The sequence below is a fragment of the Apium graveolens genome, chromosome 6, assembly GCF_009905375.1.
Source record: "Apium graveolens cultivar Ventura chromosome 6, ASM990537v1, whole genome shotgun sequence".
Classification (NCBI taxonomy): Eukaryota; Viridiplantae; Streptophyta; class Magnoliopsida; order Apiales; family Apiaceae; genus Apium; species Apium graveolens.
The window spans coordinates 137,350,528-137,370,721 of NC_133652.1; the positions used below are offsets into that span (position 1 = coordinate 137,350,528).

The window sequence follows — 20,194 nt, forward strand, 5'->3', positions numbered from 1 at the left end:
GACTCTAGTGTTTACACAGCACACAACTACATTTGTTTTATAAAGAGCATGCTAGTCAGTGATATTCAGTTTCTTTTATTGATGTTTATGTACTGTTGTTCGAAATGATTACAGGTTACTGATTTCACATTGATTTACAGTTCTGTTCATATAACTGTTTATTTAATGTTTTAACTTTGATATTCATATGTTGGTACTGCTGAGCAGTTATATGCTCACCCTTACAACCTTTGATATATATATATATATATATATATATATATATATATATATATATATATATATATATATATATATATATCGCAGATGCCTAGAAAACCTATCAGACCTGGACAAAACAAAGTCTCAGCCCCTTCCGGACCTGGCTCCTCTGAGGTAGTTTGTATTAGACCATGTGCGGTCTGATGAGTTGCTGGATAAGTTAGTGTGTAAGACTTTTTAATAAATGGTTTGTAATAGTGAGTAGCTTAAATCATACTTGAACCTGGATCGGATCTTGATTTTGGGGTCGTGATAATAAAAATAATCTTGTAGTTTATGTTTTGTGTTTTGTTATGTTTGGTGACGTCAACTCCTAACCCCGGGGTTGAGGCCGTCTGTAAAATCTGTATTTTATTTATTTATTTATTAGATATTGGATATTAATTCGTTTAGATAAATATTTATTTATAATATTCAGAAATTTTTTGTACAAATTATTTGAGTTAGAAAAAGATTTGTTATTTGTGGAAAGAAGTGTGAGAATAAATTGAGAAATCGAAATCTTTTTACTTTAGCTAATTATGTGTCTCAAATATTTTAATTTTGGAATTTACTTGGAGAGGTCGTAAATTTTAAAAAGGAAATTTTATTATTAGAATTAGGATTTTATGTGCTTATATAAGACCCCCGTAGATAATGAAAATATTCGTAAAGAAAATTCGTCGAAACGTGCGTAAACCTTTTCCATCTTCGTTTATTATGTTTTTATATATACTTTGTTTACCTGTTGTACCATGATTTTTGTCTACGTGTTATAGTCATAAGTCATGTCATGCAACTTGATGCTTTAATATTAATTGTGTTTTTTTTATTAGACCTTAGCAGTATGCCAATTTGTATATTTGAAGTCTCATCTGCCATGTTTCTTGTTCTTTAAAATATAAACATGCTTCTTCTTATTCAGTTTCTGAGCCCGGTATAACCTATCATGATTCTTGCTAGTATTAAATAATTATTAGATTTATAGAATTTTAAACTTATTATTTTACTTTAATTTTTGATTAAGAATATGTTTACGTGGAGGTATTCTAGTTTAGTTTCATATTAATATTATGATTTACGTAAAATCATGTACTATTAATTGCGGGTCCGCATGTTCATCTTTTCTGTTAAGGTTATTATATTCTTAATATTTGTTGGCCTTGAGATTATACTAGCTGGTACTTGTTACCTGACTCCTTTTAATAATATATATTCTCTAAATTTTACGATTTCGATGTGTTCGTAATTAAGTACAAACATGTATTTTTATTTATTTACTACTTCTAGCATGATATTAGTGTCTAATTTTAACGAAAGTCTAAATGATTATATTTAATGTGATATATACAGGTCACATATTTAATGTTGTTTATTAGTACATGTTAGTATATTTGGCTAACTAGTTAATGAATATGCACATCATTAAAGCTTCTTTTGTAGCTTGTTTATTGAATTAAGACAATTACGTGCATGACTTGTTTGGGCTTTTGGCCCATTTACCTTTATTTTTGAAAATTTGTTTGGCTGTAATGCTTGGCCCACTCAGTTTTGTATAGTAGAATCAATTTATTTTGGTCAGAAACAATCATCATACTTCCAAATTTTCTAAATTTCGGGTTGCTTTTATATTTGATTTTGAGTTCGAATTTGGTCTTTGTCCAGTCATTATGTAAAATACGTGGTCTGTTGTGGTGTGTGAATATAATTTATGTATTAAATAATTAATTCTATTGTGCATATTAAATTTTAGGACTTGTTCGGTTTATTAATTGGGATTTTAAGTGTCGACTTCGAGGTAAGTATTTTTGACTTACTTTTAATTTTCGAAAAAGATATTTCAATTCTGTTTTTGATTTCGTATAAAATATAAGAATTTTGATTTTGAAATTATAAGATATAAGTATTTGTGATTTTAGAACCCAGTCTCTACGTTTTCGAACCCGTTCATAATTTACGCTATACTTCCGGAACTAGCCTTAGATACCCTTAGTAGGCGCACGAGTGTGCAATTTTAGATACCTATTAAGGGCGCGTAATTATTGAATTTTAGATGTCGACCACTGGCAAAGTGTGGTATAAAGAATAAGAATTAGATGTCGGCCGGTAAAGTGTGGCCGTAGATCAAGACTGTGGTATTTATAAGAATTATCGTTTCGTTCTATTTTATTCTGTCATGATATGTTATAAATATGCTCTGTTCTGTTTTAAATTCTGAATTTCAAAATATAAAACTTTGGGCTGGATTTATTTTAGAAAATGTTTTACAAAATTATTATTGTTTTAAGAAAAATCGTTTTATTAAAACACCAATTATTTTTCTGTTTAAGAGTTAGTCAATTTGTACTTGCTGTGTTTTGTAACTCACCCCTTTTAACATTTCAGGTTCAGAATATTTGGAGCATAGTAAGAATAAGGAATGAGAATTGTGTGGAGATCCGTGCTGCTTAGTACCGTCCTATTTGAATAAAGACTTTCGTACCTTAAGAATAATTTGATATTTGTTTAGACAATTATTATCGAATTTATGGAGCTGCGTCTCTATTTTTATGATTTTGATTATTGAGTTTGACTGCTGCTTTGACCTTGGTTATATATTTTGAATTATCGAATAAGAAACTATTTAACTTGTTGCATTTAGATTTAATAGTCCCAGGAAGTGCGGGCTGTTACACCGTCACACTACAATCATAACATTTTTATTCATGATCTTATGCACTCTCCTACGAAACTTAACAGCATCAGATGGGTCGAAAGCAAAAGTCATGAACACGTGTTGATTATCTTTGCATGCCTGATCAAGTTTACGCACCTTTGACTCGGCTATTTTTGTCCTTTGACTCGGCTATTTTTGTAGCCGTCTGACCAACTACAAACGGTCCATTCTCCAATCCACTCAAAGGAAAAACACCCGTTAGTCCATTCTCAAACGGTATATTCTAATTAAATTATTAGGGATTATATTTTATTTATTAATCTTTAAAAGAAATTCAAAAACTTTATACTTCAAATTCCGATATATTTTTAGGCCCGTGCCTCGCACGAGTTATTATGTTACTCCCTCGGTCTCGTTCAATTCTATACAGTTTCCTTTTTGGGACGTCCCTCTCAATTGTATACGTTCCAAAAATAGTAAATTTTTATAATATAAAATATAATTACACCCACCTACGCCCATCTCAATTGTATACGTTCCAAAAATAGTAAATTTTTATAATATAAAATATAACTACACCCACTTACGCCCAGTACTTTCTTTGACTATACTCATTTTATACATAAAATATTAATCGGCTCCAACATTTTATCCACTTTTCTTAGTTTTCTTTATTAAATAATATTTTTTATTAATATTTGTACCACACCCCAATGTATACTAATCAGTGAGACTGAGAGAATAGTTTTGTTTTAAAAACATAGTAACATGAAGTTTACGGGTTATGTACATAATTAACATAAAAATGTCTTATACAAAATGCTACCTAATCTCGTGCTTTAATTAGAGTGCCATTTTTTTTCAATTTATGCATTTGTGATATTTTATCTCAAAATATTGACATTTGGTGCTCATAACTCTGGGGTGTATTCATTTCAGATTTTAAAAAATTGATAATAATTTATCGATTTTAGAAGATTTTCGTTGATTTTAATTGTTCGTGGATTTTGACGGAGTTGATGAAAAAAACTTGCAGAGTCTTGCTGATTTTGCGAAGTTTTCCACAAATCCTTCAAAATCTCATTTATTTTAAAAAGATTCAAAAGATTAAAAATGAACCAGCAAATCCATTAAAATCCACAACTTTTTCAAATAAAAGATTTTTGAATACCATCAGATTTTAATGGACTTTTAAAAATCAAAATTGAATACCGCCATATTTCAGTAGACTTTTTTAAAATCTAAATTAAATACAATCACATTTTAAAAGGCTTTTTTTAATCTATATTGAATACCAATCGGATTTTAAATGATTTTTTAAAATCCAAATTGAATTTTCAATAATTCAAAAAAATCCTTTAAAATCTTGATTGAATACACCTATCTCAAAATTTAGAAACTTTTTGGGTTAAGAATAATTTACGAGCGCGTTACATTAAAGTTTCTCGAGTTACATTGTTTACAAATATAATAAAAAGGATTTATGGGGATATGTGTTTCAGTATTTCAGCCGAATGTAGCTTCGTTCCTGAATATCGTTAGATTATAGTACTTTACTCATCTCTGCTTGCCAATGTCCAGTGTTCGAGTCCTGTTTACTATTAGTTCCACCACCAGGATTGTGACTTGTGAGTTGTGAGGCTACTTCGTGCCTGTTCTTTACGCTTACAATTAGACGTGGCAATTAGTGCGGTTCAAGCGGTCCGGACCGGGTTTATTACAGGTTGAACACGCGAATACCGAGCACTGAACCGATAATGAAGTTGAATGAATCGGGCTGGGCCAGTCTCGAACCAAAGGACACAGACTCGGAACCGGCATTGGGCTCGCGTGTCGTGCGGCTGAGCCGTGTGGGCTTGGCAGGTTGGATTCGTTTTTAACTTTTGGACGTGGTTGGTCCACGTGCGGTCCACGTGGCCTACTAGAAATAACACTTTATATTCCCAGCAATAAACAAAATGTAGAATTAAGTTGCAGTACCAGTTAGTCCATTTTACTACAGGCTCGTGCGGTCCTGCGGGCACCGACTCGTAACCGGCTCCTGACGTCAACCGACTTGTGCGGTTTTTAACTGGGCCGAATCGGGCCGAATAAAACTGAATTTTAGAACGAGCCAGTCCCAGGCGGGCGGTTCGAACCCGCACAAGTGGCCACCTTTACTTACAATATTCTGTATGCTTTGCATGCAATGCTATTATGACTATAAGAATATGTTTTAAGTTTAATCTCATACTTATAAACAAAACCATGAATATATTATACTTTTAAAAAAAATAAAGTACATATTCACCATTTATAACCGTTATTGTCAAGACATTCCACAAATTTACATCCCGTTCTGTAGCTCCTGCGGATCTGGCCCAAAGGAGCATGTATCTCTCTCATCTTATGTCACAAAGCATGATAAGAAACTGCCGGCTTTGATAAATACCTGGTCTTACCTGAATCTTGCACGTCCTTGGTTAAGGCTCTTGATAGTTGATGGTATTGCGATTTGCGAATTGACAAATGATATTATCAAGTACTTGAGGTATAACCATGGTCAGCTGATGGCAATCACCAATATTTTGTTCCACCATCTCCCTCACCAGAAACAGTTGTGTCATGGTCATGTGGGTCAGTGTCCACAGAATCCTTATCAATATCTTCATCTTGATCTATATATGCTTGTGAACTTACTACCTGCCCTGCCAAGTCTTTATGTTTAAGATTTGCTGCAAATACAAGAGACGCACGATAAGGATATGGTTCAACTGTAACATGGCTATGCTATCTGAGAACAAATAATGTAACAAAGAGAATTTGTTGCAGAAAACAATGATGGCCAGCATTATGATGCCATGCAAGAGTAAAATAAACAAGCACAATAACGCATATACTTCAGGCAGCAATTTTGACAGAAATTCAACTGGGTGTTGCAAAAAGTATTATGGTAAATCTAACATACTCATAATAATCACTGCCTTATCCAGGAGAGTCACTCATACATGGACAACAATGAGCAAATAAAGAGAGCCCAAAGATTTTCTTTGATTTACAAAGAATGAATTGCATACCTATTGAGAATTCGCATCCACTTGATGCGCTATGGAAGAGAGCCTTTACTTGGAACAAGAATCGTTCTAACGATCTCTTCGTAGCTGGAATTTTGCTGGCTATCACTGTTTGTTTCAGGCTCTTCAAACATAAATAAAAACAATGCAAAAAGTAAGTGTTTATCCAATCACAGGGTACAGAAGCAAATGCAATTATATGAATAGATGAAACATCCTTTGACTAACCTTTGCCTCAGAACAAAGGGTCTGTATCGTTCTTGTTGCTTTCGGTAGCTCTTTGACCTGTCACATATTAGACAAGAGTAGTATGAACTCCTAATTAGGAATGTTCTACTGTGAGAACTTAATGTTATATAATCAAAGAAAACTTCATAACTAGTTCATTATACAAATTAGAACAAAAAGAAAAAACAAATCTTACTAGTTCAATTATATGCTCGTTATGCTTGTCAAATTGGGTCTTTAGAAAATCAAAAACTGCAGAAACAATTTCAATTAGTAACCTCAAACTACGGGGAGCCCTTAATTTTTTGAAAAACACAAACTCAAAAATATACCTTTGAGAAAGGAATCGATAAACTTTCCACCATACTTGATAGCCAAGGCATGTACAGTCACCTGTGTCATCATATTAATAATTGAGGACTCAAAAAACAAGAAAATAAATAAACTGTAAAAGAAAAACTTCCTCCGAAGTATGCAACTACCTTTTTATGTGCCCTGCACATATTGATTAAGGATACAAAGACATCCACAGATTGCCGTAACTTAGTTAGAAGCTTTTCAATTGGTTCTTCTGAAATCCTAACTCGTGATTTCTGTACTAAAACAACTTCTTTAACCTAACAAGGCAACATGAGAACAGGGTTTATATGCTTCAGACTTGGTATATCAGCTTAGTATATTATTCATGGTTCATACAAGATATTTTAATAGCTCACCAATTTGTTAAGGATGGAAATATTTTCTTCGTGCTGCACAAATAGACCATGAATGGTTATTAAACACTATAACAACAAATGAGAACAATTGCAGTCCACAGAACCCCCTCCTCCCCCAACAAAAAAAAGAAGAAAAATTCTTAAGCATTTGTAGATCAAAACAGGACTAAACTATTTTGTACATATACACCAGAAGATTAATATCAATACTGTGAATCTATATAAAAAGATAAGGTATCTGAGAGAGAGATCATTTATGAATTAGTTTTTTGTCTTAATCAACGTACCAAAATGAGTTGGAAAACAGCAGGACTATAATTTTGTACAAAAGAATAATTTACCAGCTCTCTATACCACACGATGAATGTAGCAGCACATAATGTTGGAAAACCATGAGAATCGTCTTTGCTGGTTGTCTTGCAGGATGACACCTGGTGTAAAAGTTGAGAACCAATTTAAGCAACTGTGACAACCAGTTTTTTCAGTTAAATTTTATGATTGGACTATACATGTCTGATCAAGAGTATATACACCTATCATTTTTATGCTATTTTAACATTCTATTTATAAGATCTTATTTGGTGAGTCAATATGGACTGATAGGGCATTTTGATATTCCAAATTTCAAGAAAAGGCTGTTTGCATTATATCATGTTTTTTTATTTATAGACTGAAACTCTGGAAAAAGAAGAACCTATGAACCTTAGGCAGTATAGACTGAGCAAGCTCATTGAGCAAATCAGAAGTGGACTCGCAATTTCCCAAGTATATGTGCACTGTCCTCTGTACCAGCTCACACTGCAGCGATAAGAGAAAACGGACTAATATACTACTGTCAAACATAATGTTTCGCTTAAAAACTAATTCAAAAAGAATTTATCCTAATATCTTGGTATAGTGTAATGGACTGACTTTTCTTTTCCAACAATTTTCATCAGTATCACTATTCCAGTCATGCCTCAGGAGTTTTTGAGCTGAAATCCCTAGTTTGATGCGTAATGCAGAAAGGAGACCACGGGTTGTTTCTGCATGTATTCCTTTACCAGCTTCCTCCAGAGACTTAGTCAGGTACTTTTCAACAGAGGTAACAACGTAATTCATAGTAAGTAATACTTCTGAAGCCAGCATAAATGAGAATGTACAAGCTGCAAAAAGTAAGATGGGAGTGCAATTAGTAACTAGTAATCCAATAAAAATAAGATAGGAGTGCAATTAGTAACTGGTAATCTAACAGGAAAAAACTGAGGTCAAAAGAACAGAGTATTATGTAAACAGCGTACCAACATCCAAAGCCTCTGCCAAGAAAGAATAGGCACCAATATATAAGTAATCTATGCTTCCTGATGCAGGGATCATGTTCATTCCTGAGAAAGTGCAATCCGGGACTTTGAGGGGTTGGAGGCTCTCCAGCAGATCCGAAAGGAGCATTTTTTCAGTCAAAATATCAGGAAGGTTTAACATCTGCTCAATGAAAGCAATCTAGAAATTTTAAATAAAATCACAGAAGAAAGTCTACATATAACAAAAAGAATAAAATATGTTGCAGATATATTAACAGGATTGGTTGTTTCTTGTTTGTGCTTGTGCAGATGTATTATGTTACATTTATTTAAAAATAATATTTAAATCTAACAATAATAATAATAAATTTATGTTATAAAAATGTTATTAATACATTTTAACTAAAATTAATTTTAACATATATGCAAATTTATCAAATGGTTTGAGTTTTATTTTTAGTCAGCAAATAATTATAATAGGTAAAGTAAAATAGTATTACACTAGGAAGCACCGACACTCCAAAAAGACCGCCGTATGCGTGTCTGACACGGCCGACACGGCGACACGGCACCGACACGGCTGAGTACGTGTCCGACACGCCATGTGGCGTGTTGACAGAAAAAGACAACCGACACGGGTTCGACACACGGCCGACACGGCCCACCGATTCAGCCCATCTCAAAAAGCCCAAAATCATCTTTAAAAAGCCCAAAACATCTTCTATTAACCTTAATTTCATGTCTCTCGGTCTTTTACAACATCCATCTTCATCTTTCATCCGATAAAATACAGAACCCTATATATATACAATCAAACATATGCATACATCTCTCTCTCTATATATAACACATCTATCTCTATATATCCTCTTGTTTATTTGAAGGACACATACTATGAGTGGGTCAATGAGTTCCAGCGCAAATAGTAACACTGCTGCAGGTGCGGAGGAAATTGGAGCACATATTCGTTTATCCATTCCATGAGAGGGAATTAAATACTAGCACAATGAGCTGAAGACTTGGTATTTGTTCACACAAATCTTCGTCTTCTCTCAAGGAAAAGTCATGCATATATGGAAGGAGAAAGCAGGATGTTCTTTTTACACAAGATGATCACTTGATCACTTGAATGAAAATTTAGAATAGATCTTACAGTAGTTTTATCACTTATTACGAAGTAAACTCTATTATTATTCTGAATGAAGTTGTTTAATATTTGACATATACAAATCTTATATTTTTTTTATATTTTATTACTTTTTTTTGTCGTGTCCCGTATCCAGGACACTTTGATAATTGACAAATCCCCGTGTCCCGTGTCCCATATCCCGTGTCACCGTATCAGTGTCGGTGCTTCCTAGGTATTACACAAATACTTAAAAATAATAATTGATATGTATAAATTATCAATATGTAACATAAACTAATACTATATGTTTGTGTAAATAATATTGAGAAAAGATATAAGAATGAAAAATGAAGAGAGAGAATAGAAAGACATAAGAATAATAATTGAGGATTGGAGAGAATTAGAGGAGAGTAGGAAAAAGAATGAAGAGAATTAGTACAGAGATTAAGTAATAATATAAAATATCTTATGATGTCATCAAATTAATAATATAGAGTGACACCAGAGTTTATACTTTGGATGACATCGTTTATCTTTTGTTTTTGTATAAGGTAGACTATTAAATATAATTGATGAGGCGTGATAAAAAATATTGGCACGTGTTTGATAATAAATTATTACTTTACCAAAATACTAATCAAATTAAATATAAATGTAAATATGGAGAAAAAAAAAAGTGGCCCCAATATTTTTGGTGGCCCTACATCCGTGCCTAGGGCGACTCCCCTCCAACTGGCTATGCGTGCGTGTATTTTCTAGTATGCGTTAAAGAAAGGAGGGGGGGACACCTTATTATAGCCATGAAGTATCTCAACGAACACAGAGGTGGAAACTGATGACTTTGAAACCACCATGTTGCTTACATCTGGAATCCCGGCCAAAAGAGAATGAGCCTTCCAGTGTTCTTGACAAGCTTCGTCACCTGCAAGAATAGTATAAGTAATACGATATAATAATATCAAGAACTGAAGCACCTCATTTTGGAGGTTTAATGTGCGTATTAGTTACCTTCTTTAAGCACACAAATTGCACAATTAAAATGTCTCCTAAAAGTGGGAAATAGTGCTCGAATATTGCTTAAAAATTCAATCACCGTCATCCCTTTCAAACCAGGTGGACTACTTGAGCATCTGGCTGATATGTGCTTGCTAGTGGGACTAAAGTATTCCAGCTTGTAATTAAGGTCACGTAGGAGGTAGAGATGTAGAGGTAACTGAAAATAAACTCAAGTATTCTATTATATTCTGCATGTGTGATGTGTCATTGAGTCGGCATATACCGTGTGAATATAAGATAGGTATATCATTAAAATAAATGAGATATTAAACCATGCAGATAGACCAAATATGATACCTCAGCAGAAGGGTCTGCACAACAAGAATCCATATTCTGCATTTGAAAATGAACTTAATTAGGAAACTGTAGAAAGTTGCAAAGATAAGCGCATGCATTGATGCCTTCCTGTTTAAAGTGCAAGAAACAAGGTAATACAGCATGCTAATTTCAGGAATACAAAAGCTGCTTGAAGTTTTTTTTTCTTTTTGACAATTCAAAAAATAAACTGTTGAGAAAATTAAGAACTCTCTATGAATTTCTAATCACAATTGTAAGAGCTGTAGGTTAACTAGATGCATCAATCACCAAATCACAGAAACTCGTGTAGAATTTGTAAGGATCCTTACAAAGAAATGATGTGAAATAATACAAACTAAATTATGGACTACATATTGTCTCAAACTAAAATATTAATACAAGTTCAGATTGATTATAAGCATGCAACCCAGCTTATCAACTAACCAATTTTCAAGAATTCATTTTGACATGATTTTTCCTTGGCTAACCAATCAGGAGGAACATGGAGGAATTTCGAGAAAAAAAAGTTGTACAATTATTAAGCATGCATTATCTTTTCTTAAAAGCCAGCAAAAAGATTTATAAATTTTAAAGCATTCATTTCCGCCAACGTTAATATGTTTGGGGAAAGTTAAGCACACATTACTTTGTCATACCTAAAAATTGTAGCTATCTAAAACCATATATCATATAATCTTTGATTGAAAAATCACCTTCATTCTTTAGATGAAGCACATTGTTATTCATATGAGATCAATGCCCACATTAATGATGCAAATTAAAGGGGCATAAAGTACACTATGTACCTGAGAAAATGACAACATAGAAAAGCACTCAACCAAAAGAGGCCTGAATTTGCATCTGTAAACTTCTAAACACTTGGTGGAAGCCGAGACGTCTATATATTCTGAATCATACGTATTGACTTGTTCATTGGACTCAGATGCAGTTCCCTTAACAGGCGATCCAGATGAATCCTCATTTGACACGCTAGGGAGGACACCTGCTTTCTTCAATACATCCATGATTGTAGGTTGCCTACTTTTTGCATTGGTGTCTGAATTTGTTGCCAGCTTTGAGGTCTTTCGATATTTTCTCTTGTTATTTTGAGAGGTACTCTCATCTGCTGAATTATGCTCAGTAGACTTTTCAGCAAGTATCTTAGAACTAGGCCGTCCTAGAAAGTGCGAGGAGGCAGGCTGGCCATGAGGGTACAGCTCTGGTAAAGTTACAGGGTATTTTTTGAGAGAGGCGTTCAACAAGCTCTCCAGATAGCTGAAAATTTATACCAATCCTCAACATTAAATGCTTATAGAGTAGGTGCAGAAAGTAAAGTGCATGAATAATAAATTGATGATATTGTACTAATATATGGACTGATCCTGGACAATATGTAGATCTTCCATCTATTCCAGATAGTCTATCTACTCAAATTCCTTTTCTTTAGTATAGTGTTTCCACCAAAAAATGTTCTCTAAAATCACGCAGAACAGTTACTTATTTCCAACCTCCGTCTCCCAGCCTCTTGCTCTCCCTCCCACCACGAAACTCTATATCTTGAATTTTCACTCAACTATAGAACTCATATGACATATCTCTAAGAGTTGAGCACCATTAAACCACCACATACCTACATGCTGTATATTATTCAGCATACACTTCCATATATGTTGAGCATCTAGATGTGCTGGTGGCATATTCTGTAATATGTTTATCATGGAGAATAAAAATTATATGATAATATGTAACTTAGAAAAGGAGCTTTACGCAAGCAGTCTCTTAGACAACATAGGAAATCCAGTAAGGAGGGCAAAACTAAAAAAAAAATACATCTCATAGTCTATATAAACATGGTAACACTCCCATATATATATATAAATATATATACTGTGATATCGTAATTCTATAACACTCTGAGGAAAACTGGTATCCTAAGCAGGATTAGCAAAGCAATATGGATGCTTGTGAATAAGAATAGTTGTTCCAAATATCAAAGCAAGTACCTACGGAACATACATGAGGTCTCTTAAGCGCTTCAACAGTTTGTCAACAATTTCCTTCTCCGTTGCCTGACTTATGTGTTCCAATCTTCCAGCAACTTGGGTACAGAAAGCATTAATCTGTTGTAGCATCCAGATAGTTAGGTTCTAAATTACAGTAAGTTTGTTAAATCACAGATCTGTTTTACATGAAAACCTCAAAACTGAATACTTACTAGCTCTCGCATCCAGTTGACAGCATAATATAGACAAAGGCACGAAACTTGTTTTTGTTTATCAGACAGTGATTTCCATGTAGATCCCAGAAAAAGCTGGCAAGTGCAGACCGATAAATGTCATCAGATACATGATACAAAATTTCCGTAATCAATAATGTTAAGATAAATGAAACAAATAAAGCACTCTATTACATTATGCCAAACATATAGCTAATAACGGTTGCCTTGTTGGAGCTAAATAGAGAACCAAACACACATATTTTAATAAAATTATAGATACGCTCGTTGTGGTAGAGAGTGGCATATGCTAAGTAATACAAATAATTACTTACAACGATCCTTTGTGACACAAAGAGTAGTTAAAAATTTAACATAGAGTCTTTTGAGTAATCTTGGTGTACTCTTAATGTAATATCACAAGCGCTTAGTTGTACCTTAGAGGAGGGAAGGTGTAAAGGACATCCAAGTAGAGCATCGATTCCACCAAGGGATCCTTGATTAGACAACCTCTCTATCTGATTAAAAGTGAATATTCAAAAAAGGTTTTCACTATCTGTCCATGTATTCTTACTTCATTACGTGAAGAAGCACTTACCGTGGATAGCAGAAGAAAATGAGCAGGCAGAATTTGTAAAGGTGAAGCGGATCTGCACGAGATCAGTATCAGAATATTGGTTAGTGTGCGAATTAATTTCAGTGAAGTTTCAATCAGATTTTCAGTTTGTAAGGTTCTAAATTATACACAGAACGAAATGTTAAAGGAAAGAAGTAAAGCAATAACCAGTTTTTCATAATTTAAGCTACCTTTCTGCCTCTAGCACAACCACTAGCTGCTATCCATTAAAGTAAATCGCTCTTTTTATCTCATGCAATTATCTTTTGCAAAAGGTTAAGAATATTTAAACGTTTTTGGTATAGTAAAACTATTATCCTTCATAGCAACAAAAAAAAACTTTAATCCTTCTGTTTTGGGTTTCCTAGCTTAGAATTTGGAGATCGGTGCAGGACAGAACTGATAGAATGCTGAATCAATCATGTAATAGTTTACCTCATAGAAGAGGCAACCAAAGGCAAAATATTCAGACATATAGGAGATATGTCACCATCTAAGTTCATCCACAGCTCCCCTGCACAAAGTATAGCAATATAAATTTTGAAAGCATCTTGAGTTTTATGGCTGCAACAGTCAGTTGCCAGGTTACTGTTGTATAACTGGAATTACCTTCCAAGTCAAGGTGTGATTCTTTATCAGACAGTTTTCCATCCTCGAGATCAGATAAGAATCTTGATTCAAATTCTCCCATATGCCTACCAATCCTATAAGATAACACAGTTAATTTTATAGGTGATCAATGATTTAGCTTTAACACATAACTCACCATTCCATGATCTCTAGGTGAAGATGTTTCTGGTTCAGCATGGCTATGAGTTCATCATAAAAAATTATTGATGGTAATGGAAACTGTTGACAAGAGTCCAAAGATACTTTTAGAAGTTCCAAAGCTTCTTCGTTGTTTGACTTCTACAAAAAAATTAAGAAGATGACACGAAATCAAATTCTTAATTATCCCAAATCAATACCATACTAAGTGCTTGTTTGGTTGGTATTAGGAAGTTATTTACCAATTAAGTTATATTTCCTATGAAAATTATAATAGTTAGGAAGTAAAAAATATTGTTTGGTGGTCATCTGGGTAATCATTCAACATGGGAAGTGTAAGTTACCAAGGGGGAGGTGGGTGAGCAATTTCCCATATTTGATAGGAATTCAATCTTCCAAGGAAGTTCTACTTCCCTTACTTTTGTTAACCAAAAAATTCATCAAATGGTTCTTCCTGGGTAATTCAAGTTCCTGGGTAATTAGATGTCAACCAAATGACCTTTAAGACTGTCGACATACGAAACAATCGTGCAAGTAATATAGAGGTTGTTACTTGTCTTGTGTAGACACCCTAAGAACAGCTAGATGCAGTCCAGTCTTTATCCAAAAATTATAACTTTTCTGTAGAGCTTGTGTTACTTGGTTGTTAATTGTCACATTGGGCTTACTTTTCTTTAACATGTAATAGTAAAGGTTTTGATTAAATAATGAGATGTCCCTTTGAAAACACTACATAAGCAGTTGGTTTGTGGTGCAGGAAGATAGATATTAGGATGTCTTTACTAAATCCTTCATCAGATAAGAAACGTGTGTTTGGTTAATTAGCTTTTGAAGACTCACTGGCATTTGATAATTATTCTATTAGCCTGGGAAATTCTGCACTAAAGTTAATTCCAGTTTCAACAGATATAAATAAATTGCTGTCCCTCCGTAGAGTCTCAAACCTTAGGGGGGAAACGCTACCTAACCTTTGTGATACCTTTCAGTATGAGAAAACTAATATACTTTTCACCAATAAATCATGAAGATTCCCTCTATCTTTTGGGTTTATAATTACAGTATATGTCCTTGTTTTTGTTTCCAATAGTGCTTGAACGTTATTTATCTGTAGACAAGTACACAGTTGATAATTTAGCAAAACCATTACTGTTATCTTGGTTCATATTAGTTGATTTGCAAAAATACATTTTGAAGTGTGTTTCTGTTTCATCAACCGTTAAGAGCAAGTTAGTTGATCTTTTGGCTCAAAATCAAAGACAGGTTCACCAAAGAAATGGCATGATCCTGTACAGTATATTTGTGTGATGCTAGCATATCACAGCAAATTGAAAAGTTATAACCTCCGGAAACAGCAGTGCACTTGAACAGGTGAAAAAAGCTGTTACTAATATGTTAAAACCTTAATCGTTACAGGGAAAAACCTCATGAATGGGAGTATCGGCCGCCAAGACTTGGGACTGTTTTCACAAAATAAAATTAGACACAGTCCACTTTTATCATTCACGACATGTAGAACAGAATCAACAACAATTCTACAACCGATCCCAGCATAATACTTAACCCTACATTATTTCCACCATAATACCACCTCTCCTTGATCAAAAACAATGTTCATCATATTATTAAGCCCTTGTGTAATCTTAACTGTTTATGCTTAAAATGAATATAACCACTTTAGAAGCATGTTAATATGTTACTCCCTCCGTCCCGGCCAATTCTTTACGTTTGGTTTGGGTACGGAGGTTAAGAAATATGTATAAAGTAGTGAAAAAGAGAAAGAAAATTGGGTGAAGTGGTGGGACCCATTGATTTTTAATGTATAAAATGAGATAGTGGAGTAAAAGTAGTGCGAAAGGGAAGGAAAAGTGGGAAAGTGGTGGGACCCATTGACTATTTTTGATAAGTTTTGAAATGTAAAGAATTGGATGGGACATCCCAAAAAGGAAATTGTAAAGAAATGGTCGGGACAGAGGGAGTATTATTCAAGGAAACTGATACGCAATGAGAGGTGCATACATACACATACAGTTGGAAAATAATGTGGAACACAATCATGATATTGAAGGAACCCTAGTAATGTAAACAATAAACAACCAGAAACCGACACACTTATAAGAAAGCAACAATAAGTACATATATATAAATGCACGGTATCAACAAAACTAAATATATAGATGACAGCGATGGAAAGAGTGAGATTTTATTTTCAAACTTTTAAGAATCTAATAAGTTGATTCATCTAATATACACTAGATAAGAAAATCTCTGTTAATACGAAGATAGAGTCTCCAGTAGCCAACTTAAGCAAAAGATAATAGTAGTAGTATTTAAGTAGATGAATAGTGACTCAATTTTGAAAAATGTAAATATGAATGATAATGGCTCTTACTTGGGATGAGGATAGATTGGGTGAAATATTTACATCCGCAAGAAAAGAAACCATCTTCATAGTTCCAATTAGGCCCATCTTTTTGTACTTCAAATCTGGATTACCGACCTGATCAGTTTTCCTGGTCAGTTACAAAGTGGCATAGACTAACAACTACCAATGTGCACAACATCAAAAGTTAAAGCTTCGAATTTGCAAGAGTATTATCAAGTGTCCTCAAAGCAATAAAAACAAGGAATATATACTTTGTGTTACCTGTTTCCGTATGATCATCAAAAGCTCATTTGCAATAGAAGATGCAAATCTCTCCGCACTAGATCGAGCTGACATGGCAAGAAGGCAGAAAATTTCGTAGACCTGCAGTAACAGTTAAAAATCTGGTAGAGTTTCTTTATAATTATATTACCACTTTAGACAGCGAAATAATGACCTTATGCAGACTTTGAACATTAAAACCCTCCAAGTAATCCAGAACACCTAAACAAATTTGAGGAATATCAGAAAATATTTGAACTTGACACTATTAAGGAGCGAGCACTTAAATGTATTGGTTTATGTACCACTAATATGGGAAGAAAGTGGTAACATTTCCTGTGAATACTTAGATGCCAGCAGAATCATGACATCTAAAGCAGAGTCCACTTCAGAAGTAATTCCAGAGCCTATGTGAGTAACTATTGCACCTAGAACCTGCAATGTCACTACTGATTAGACTTATGCGATATCCCTGTCTGCTCTGATTAAGCAAAAGAAGACATGCAACTAAGTTATATACACTTGTGGCAACTTACTTCCTGTCTCGAATAAGTGTCAGCAAACACTTCAAATAGACAGTTATACATGTGAATGGCAACTTCTCTTGCTTTTGATTCTTTACACGCCAATAAAAACTCGGACAGTGATAGGAATGAGGCAAAAAAGTCCTAATTCAAGCAAATTTTCAAATCACACTGTTACATTGATATGAAACTGTTTCATCCTAGCAGATCATGTGATAGGCGCCATACCTGCACCAATCGCTTATTTCCACGAATGCATTGTTCAAACATAATGCCCTGAATACATCCCTCAGCTATTTTACACTTGATCATTTTTTCAACACTCTTTTGCATCGTCTCTCCATTCATATATATGAGCATGAGCAACCATACGTCAATCAGCTTATGATCCCGAGATTTATTGAGGCCTTTCAGTTCTTTCAAAATCTCTTGGCATAGCATCTGTAGGAGAGGCACACAATCCGATGTATGTAAAACATGAGCAATTGTAGGATATGAAAATGACCGAATACAAGTGTTTAATAACCAAACTTACATTCTTAAATCGAAGACTTGACCTTAAAGCATCAAGAATCGATCCATCTACATTATCGGCAACAGACTTTCCTTTAAGCTTATTGTGCTGTGTCATACTTAAATTATATACTCCAAAGTTTTTTAACTGTTCACGAATTTTGGAGATTATTCTCTGAATATTCATTGGTGTTGCTGAGAGCAGCAAAAATTTCAGTAGGTATGGCATGTGCTCCACATCAATTGTTCGAAGATAAGACAATGCTAATGTAGTTACCTTCAAAAGATTAGATTTACTTTAGTTGAACACAGTCTAAAATATGTTACTTGCTAACAACTTATTAAGTATCAGCAGCCGACAGTAGCAAGTATATAAATGTAAATTATAATTATGTTAAGTGTGCAGGTTAACCTTGTCTTGCAACAGATCATCCAAGTTGAAATTCGAAATTGAGTCTAGAACGGGCACAATGATTGCATTGGGATCATTTTGCAAGATCTCTTCAAGTGAATTAATTACACTCTCATTGTTCTGCTCACCAATAAGCTCAGGCAATGACCCAATAATCTCCCTTTTCAAATAAAGAGGACAAATGGATAAGACCTCCAAAAGCTTATTAGTAAACGCCTCAGAGTCTACAAGGAAGTCAAGCCATCGAAATTGGTTTAGTATCAGCCTTGCAATATCCTCATCAAGTCGCAAAGAGCTTTGTCCATAACCACTAACAGGCTCTGCATCAAAATACTCCGGCATTTTCTCCAGTAATATAGTTTGAATGTCTAACTGGATAGAAGGCACCAACAAGAGTACTCGAACAAGACTATCTGTTTTTGCTGAACCGCAACTATCACCATTCGTAGGTAGTAAAATCCTGGCAAAATTATTACTTACACTAGTTAATTACCTAAATTAATTATCTAAAAAAATTAACATATTCTATAATTTACCACAGGTACACTAAAAACCAGAAACTCACAACTGTTTCACAAAAATAAACAATAATAGAGATAAATGCATATCAACAATCGACTATACTCAACACAAGTACAATAATGCATAACGGAAACAATAAAAGGACTAATACTCCCTCCGTCCCAATAGATTGTTAACATTTGAAATAGAGGGTTCGACACGCATTTTAAGGCTCTTATCTAATATAGTTTCATAACTTATTTTGAAAATTTTCTTTTTTTGAATAAAAGTTTAAACATTTAATATTTATTCAGAAGAAAAAAAGTTTTTAAAACAATTTATTTAACTATACTAAACAAGAGCCTTAAAATGCGTGTCCATCACTCCATTTCAAATGTTAACATTTAACAACCTAAAGGGACGGAGGGAGTAGGACAATTAAGCTTGGTAAACTCAATAATTTCACAAATCATAACTCTAATTAGACATAAAAAGTGAAATTCAACTCAGTACCGACGGAGATTCTCAGTGGAAGCAACATAAGAAGTAAAACCGGACAAAAACTCGGATCGAACAGGTGGCTCATCGGAGAACAGCCGTTGGAGGTGGTTACGTAACTTATGAGTATCTGAAGGCAGACAAGGAGGACCTAAAGAGTTGATTAGAGTGCATCCGGCTTGCGCTAACACGGACGCCATCTTATCGATTGAGGTTAGGGTTTGGGGAGGTTGATTGTGGTGGTTTTTAGAGAGTTTGGGAGGTTGAGCTAAGGGGGAAACGAATGAATTGGGATTGGATCGCTTGCGAGAGGATGTAGTGTGTTGGAGAAGCACCATTTTTAGGGTTTGCTGATTTGAATTGGATGGGATTTGTGGGGGAGGTTTTATAGAGAGAGGGGAAAATGAGGTGTGAGTGGGGTTGGAAATGGCGCCAAATTGTTTTATTTAGTATTTTTTAATTTATTGGAGTTGCTAACTAGGAATATAATCAATAGGTTCAAATTAAATTATATTACCATTTATTATGCAATGTTTTTGAATATATTAAATTATTCAAAATTGTAAAAAAAGAATATTGTACAATATTTTTATCCAATTTACATAATAGATCTTGTATATTTCTTAATAATATTTATATCTTATAACTTTTATTAAATATCTACATTTTAAGTATAATTTTAACCTATGATACTTGTTTAAAATTTATTTAAATTTCTTAACTTCTTGCCAAAAAAGTCTGAAGTTGTGAAATACTAATATAAAATGGGGACAAAAATATATTGAAATAAGATATTATAAAAAAAGGAACTGGCATTTTGCAAGTACTTTTGATTAAATTAGTTATAT

At 33.9% G+C, this 20,194-nt stretch overlaps 1 protein-coding gene across 2 annotated transcripts; it reads right to left on the minus strand.

The window, feature by feature from the left end:
- Positions 1–5,101: 5,101 nt before the first annotated feature.
- On the minus strand, positions 5,102–19,753 carry LOC141667045 (uncharacterized). 2 transcript variants are annotated; one of them, XM_074473366.1, is made up of 31 exons: positions 19,362–19,753; positions 18,348–18,807; positions 17,958–18,212; positions 17,651–17,863; positions 17,435–17,566; positions 17,204–17,333; positions 17,074–17,120; positions 16,899–17,000; positions 16,644–16,751; positions 14,253–14,395; positions 14,096–14,190; positions 13,922–14,000; positions 13,469–13,520; positions 13,308–13,388; positions 12,871–12,966; positions 12,672–12,775; positions 11,462–11,930; positions 10,656–10,691; positions 10,311–10,515; positions 10,091–10,224; positions 8,174–8,354; positions 7,806–8,038; positions 7,596–7,691; positions 7,235–7,324; positions 6,894–6,926; positions 6,660–6,794; positions 6,510–6,570; positions 6,374–6,429; positions 6,178–6,234; positions 5,953–6,073; positions 5,102–5,610 (listed from the first exon to the last, which is right to left on the minus strand). In XM_074473366.1, the coding sequence occupies exons 1-31, from the start codon at positions 19,682–19,684 to the stop codon at positions 5,453–5,455; spliced, it is 4,485 nt and encodes a 1,494-aa protein (XP_074329467.1). In that variant the 5' UTR covers positions 19,685–19,753; the 3' UTR covers positions 5,102–5,452. The 2 variants fall into 2 exon arrangements, with proteins under 2 accessions (XP_074329467.1, XP_074329466.1); XM_074473365.1 differs by having other exon boundaries at positions 12,663–12,775.
- Positions 19,754–20,194: the final 441 nt, after the last annotated feature.